The 5918-nt window shown below is 32.3% G+C and overlaps 1 protein-coding gene across 1 annotated transcript; it reads right to left on the reverse strand.

The window, feature by feature from the left end:
* Positions 1 to 2162: 2162 nt before the first annotated feature.
* LOC145126226 (uncharacterized) lies at positions 2163 to 3835 on the reverse strand. Its single transcript, XM_079061627.1, has 3 exons — positions 3427 to 3835; positions 2834 to 2868; positions 2163 to 2718 (listed from the first exon to the last, which is right to left on the reverse strand). Exons 1-3 carry the CDS (start codon positions 3556 to 3558, stop codon positions 2346 to 2348), a joined length of 540 nt encoding a protein of 179 aa, XP_078917753.1. The 5' UTR covers positions 3559 to 3835; the 3' UTR covers positions 2163 to 2345.
* Between the last annotated feature and the right edge of the window lie 2083 nt (positions 3836 to 5918).

A 5918-nucleotide genomic window follows, 5' to 3' on the forward strand; every position in this document is an offset into this window, starting at 1 on the left:
TTTTGGATCATCATTCTATGATTAATGCTGTTATTCGAAACTTCAAAATGTGTTTTTTCATCAGGTTCTATCAGAAGTGGCTTGCTGTTTAAATTACATTGGGGATTTAAGTAATTCTCGAAATGGATGTAAATTGATGCATTTAGCATTACAGAGGTCATGGGATTTTGCAAGAATTGAACTATAGTTACATTGAAATCACAAGTTTGGTAGTAAATGAGTACATAATTGAATCTTGATGGAATTTACAAAATCCTGGCTGATGAATTTCAACCTTCCATCTTCAACGCATGAAATTCAATTCATAGGGTTTCGTTTTTGTGTCTCAATTTTTTTTGGTCATGAATTCCATTTCATTTGTTGCAAACCGAATACTTGAGAGAATTTAATCACTTGAGATTACAATTTCTTACAAAACCTTTTGCAAGTCAAACACCACTTTTAATAGTCAAACACCACTTTTATGTTTAGGTAGCATGAAGCTGAAAGCTTTTGGTTGTAGCTTTTATTTGTGTAAAGTGTTTGATAAAAGTAGTTGTAAACTTTTGAATTGGGTAAAATTACTTGAAATCAAAATGCTAAAAACACTCAAAAGCTATTTGAAGTAGCTTTTTGATTATGAGTTTTTTGTTTAAGGAAAAGCTAAAAGCTTATCCTGCCAAATGTAGCTTGTTTCTTTCATTCAAGTTTTTTTTTCATAAAATCTAAAGACTCTCAAAAGCTCTTTGCTGAAAATACATCAACTTTATGGAACCTGTCTAACTTTATTAAACTCACAATTTTATATTTATGATATTTTTAATTGAAATTGTAGATTTTTGTTATGAGGTTGCATTATATTTGATATACATTGTACTATGACTTCAATTTACAAGTTGTACTCCATTACATTATATCGAAAATTGCAATGAATTATTGTTTAGATTTGGTTCTTTTATTTGCAAAAGTAATAGGCATAAGGCTAGAGGGAGTGGTGTTATTTTTATCACATCCTTTTTGCTTCCACGTAGGTGCCATTTAGGATTTGTCCCACCTATTCAAAAGTTTGACATTTAGAAGACACGGTTTGCCACTTTTATGCCATGCAACACACTTTTTTTTAAAACAAAATATATATATATATATATATATATATATATATATATATATATATATATATATATACTAATATATAAAACTAAAGTTTTCATTAAAATACCAAGAACAAATACACTTAAAATTAAAAGACAACTTAAAATCAAAGAACACACAGAGACACTTGAAATTAAAACACATGAAACATTAAAACAAACATCAACTTAAAATAAAACACAAAACAAGTTTATTTGACATATTGATGTCATTTTTGCCACACCGCCTCACAAGCTTTGGTTTTTATGATACCACACACCGTAATTATTCCTCTAATCCTTTTTGTACTTAAGTTGCATCACGTGTAGTTTAAGCATCTTTTTCCAAAAGTGACTACGGAATTTTTTATCCTAATACGAAATAATAGACAATGGAATCCCGTGTAATTCGACCACCTCTAACACGAAGACTTCTACTATTGATAAGACTATGAAGGGGTGTTTTAACCCAATATAATGTCCATATTTGCTCAAGGGATCTATGACTAAGAATAACATGTAGCTCATTTGATGTTTGCAACCCCTCAATGAAGTCCATTTAGATTTCTTCCCAAACTTCCATGTGAAGGGGTATATGTTGAAGCCTTTATGTTTGATTGTCCCTTCCAACATTAATCTTTTTCAGAAACAAATGACAATTTTTTTTATCTCTCTGTAATAAATCAAATTTTGTTGTACATGTCTTATTTTTAGTACTACTTGAGCGTAATCAATTAAGTGGTCCACACAAATAATTATAGATATGTCACTATATACGTTTCTGTATGAATTGATTAGAGCATGATCGTCTTCATTAGCTTATTCTTCATCTTCACCATAGCTAATATGTTGATTTGGGTATTTATCAAAGACAAACAAGATAAACACAAATCAAGATGAAGAAAACAAACAAACAAGATAAATCAAGATGAAGAATTTAAATGCAACTCTAAGAACCCTAAAATCTACAGAAGAGATGTTATGAAACAACTATGAACCCTAGTCATTGACATTATCCCAACAAAGAAAACATCATAACCATATAAATAATCATTTCTTCTCTAAAACACACAAATCCCAAGATTATTCATCAAGGGAATATTAAATATATGCAAACCAATCAGTTCATGACAATAAAACATGAGATCACAATCATTAGATAGTTAAATTAAAAATCCTACACTTTGAAATCCCACAAGACATACCTAAAAAAACTTATCCTTTCTACCAAATACTTTACTTTCTCTTCTTAGCAGGTGGTTGTTCTTCTTCATCATCATCTTCCTCCTCTTCTTCCTCCTCCTCCTCATCATCATCATCATCATCATTTCCCTCTTCATCATCATCATCATCATCATCATCGTCATCATCATCATCATCTTGATTACCATTTGCCTTAGGATCTTCACTAGGGTCTTCTTCTTCATCATCATCATCCTCTCCCCCTTCTTCTCCTGAGAAATCTTCATCTCCAGCATCATCATCTGCCCCCTCTGCATCATCATCATCATCACCATCATCATCTTTTTCATCATCATCATCATCATCACTCCCTTCTTTAGCTTCAGGTTCAGTCTTGTCCCTCTTGTGAAGCTCAGAGAAAAGAAACCTGCAAGTTTCAAGATTTTATTTTATTTATTACCACAAATTGACAACAAACTGTTTTATATAAAAAGACCCAATTCCCAAATAAAACTCCAAAAAGCAAGAAAAAAAATTGTTACCTTGATGTAACTACATCGTTCAGAAGAGGTCCTATCTGAAAAGTGTAAACATATTAGATCTTAGAGCTACAACATATGAAAAGATTAATATGAACTAAAAAATGATATTTTGAATTTACCCTTTGTTGAATAAGGCATGTAATATTCTCAAAATCAATATAAATTTGTTAACTATTATTAACCAAACAAGAAAATGTTCAATGAAAGACAAAAAATCACAAATTTAACAAGAGCCAAACAATAATGTTCAGAAAATAATCAAAACATCAAACACCTGGTGGGCATCCAAATACAGCAAAATCTAACGTATATACAAACGATGATTATGTCATAGACATAAATAAACAAAACAAGAACATGTTTAAAGTTTCCACAGGACATTAAACAACAAAAAGACACATAAAAGAATGTGATTGTAAGTCAAAATCAAAATATAGAAAGCGACACATTAAACCCGAGAAGCAAAACCCCAATTCTTTAACAGAAACAAATAGAAGTAACAGCAAATTAAGTTCAATTGTTTACAGTGAACAGAAAACTAAAAGCAACTGAAACAGAAACAAAAAGGACAAAGGGTTCGTGAATAGATATACCATCATGAGAAGGAACGCAAGGGATCTATGAACAGCCACAAAGGTTTCAGAAATCACAGCTTCAGCAAGAAAAGGCGTCATCTTTCTCTGCAAAAAACCCAAATCAGAGGTGAAAGATTGTGCGACTTCCATTGTGAAAAACCCAGAGAAACTATCTCGTGAAACCCACTTAAAATTCAATGAATTTGTGAAAAGATTTTCTGAGAAATTGAAATTGAAACTGAAGCTGAAACTACTGAAACGGAAACGACTGTTGGTTAAAAAGAAAAAGAAAAAGGAAGTAAAAACTAGACTAGGAAAGTAGACAGGGAGTGTTGGGTTAGGGTTCGGATGTGGAAACTTCGGGGGGTGTCGGAGCAAAAGATGTTTTTGTTTGTTTGAATCAGGAAAGGGGCTAGGGTTTTGTCTACAAGCAAAGGGAGTCCATTTTCTCATAATGGTAATTTTGACTTTGACTAAAAGCTTTATAATTCATTCATATAAATTGGGTTAACTGTTAATAATTTTAGTAAGAAGAAAAAAATTTAGACTAATTTTCTAATTATTTTCAAGATTTAGCAAAAATCAAAAAAATCAAAAAATGACTCAAAATTCTAGATGAAGTCTTATAGAGTGTAGGGTTGTGAATAATACGATTGCATGTATAACATTTTTCTTTTAAATGAATTTTGTCATATAAAAATAACAGAGAATTACAAATATAACCATTTTATTACTTACTTTGCAAAAATAGTTAAAATTTAAGGTTTTTTTTTTTTAAGTCACTAAAACCACAAATGAAACTTCTTTACCTGCGGTTTCATCATACGAACTGCAGTTTCATGGCATGTCTTCAGTTTCAGCGGCGGAAATAAAAAAATCATTTCTAACAAGGCGAAATCGTAGATGGTCAAATCACATATGACATTTTGGCCATCTTCGATTTCCTCTCATCTCAGTTTCGGTTTCGTTTTTTGTTTCATATGAGTTTTCTGATTTTTGGAGAAAACAGTCAAAAAACATACACAGAACTAGTAAATAAGAGCGCACATGATAAAAAAAACTAAAGAAAACATCAATTACAACATTGGTAAGTTCTTCAACCATAAAGAAATAGAAATTGAACGTTTGAGTGTAAAAAATGAGCTACACATTTCTTAGGCTTGAATATAATTGGCTATTATTGGGCATGTAACAACCAAAAAATACTAAGTAATTTTTTTTTAAGTCAACCAAAACTGTAATGCCTGAGTTGCCAGGTACTTTTTCTTATGCAAAATAAAATATATGTATTTTATGGGTGAGGGTCGTACGTTGGGCGTACATAGTGTATGCATGGCGTACACATGGTGAGGCGCGGATCGGGGAAGTCCCTGCGTACGCTGGGCGTAGTATGGACAGAAGCAAACCCTAAATTTTAGGGTTTGCACCCTATTTAAAGAGCTTAAGTCTCCCATAACCCTCATCCTCTCAGCCTCCATTGCCCTTAGAGTATTAGAACCGAACCCTAAACCTCTTGCATGCATTTTGAGCTTACCTTGTGCATTTTTTGTGTTATTTGGTTGTCACACCCCCAAACCGGAACGGCGGAAACGTTCGGGGGCGGAGGACGTCATGTACAGTATCACAACAATTATATAATATGAATCAAAGCAAACATAACCATTACATTGATAAGGTAGAGTGTTTACATCTGTTCAATACATAAGTTGTATGACATCAAAATGTATAACAAAAGTATAAAAGATGTGACTCTAAATGCTCCGTCTTCTCAAAATCCTACGGGTGTACCTGTCTTATCGGTTTCCTGAGAATACAAGTGATTTTGAAAGTGTATCAACATTTAAGTTGGTGAGTTCATAAGTATGTTTTAGTGCTGAAAAACTTGTCTTTGTACTTTAAAAATACTAGTGTGTTTCTCAAGAAAATCCAATATTTTCTATAGTGAAAGTAGTGTAATCATGTATGTTCCTTGTATTTGTATATTGTATTAGTGTACTCTATGTTAGAAAACAACGTATTGTATCTGTAATTGTATGAAAACCTTTGTATGTATATATGGATACCACTAGTAGTGGTGAAAGTAGTGTACTATATTAGTGTTTGCATGAAAACCATGTATGAATGCCTTGTTATTACCAGTTGTAGTGTAAAGTAGTGTACCATAATTTTATTAATGAAAATAAAACCATTGAAGTAGTGTTAATCCCGTAAACAAATGTTTTAGTTATACTGTTGTGAGTTTCATATAACCATACTAATATGACTTAGTGGCCTCTACGATGTTCTTCAGGCGTCGGTATTTATGACATTTGTCAAACCCCCAGGCATGCCTACCTAACTGTAGCTAACAGTTTGGATGTGTGATTGTCAGTCCCGTATAGATTTATACACAAATCTCACGCTCTCCATCCGGGAGACTCTGGTTATAATTTATAGGACTTGAACCTGTACCCTGGTGGGTACCCGAAGTAGTGCCTTACAACCCTGTATTAACTAGTTTACATAGTGTT

Source organism: Lactuca virosa, chromosome 7 (assembly GCF_052849685.1).
Source record: "Lactuca virosa cultivar CGN04683 chromosome 7, Lactuca_virosa_CGN04683_v6, whole genome shotgun sequence".
In the NCBI taxonomy this organism is placed as follows: Eukaryota; Viridiplantae; Streptophyta; class Magnoliopsida; order Asterales; family Asteraceae; genus Lactuca; species Lactuca virosa.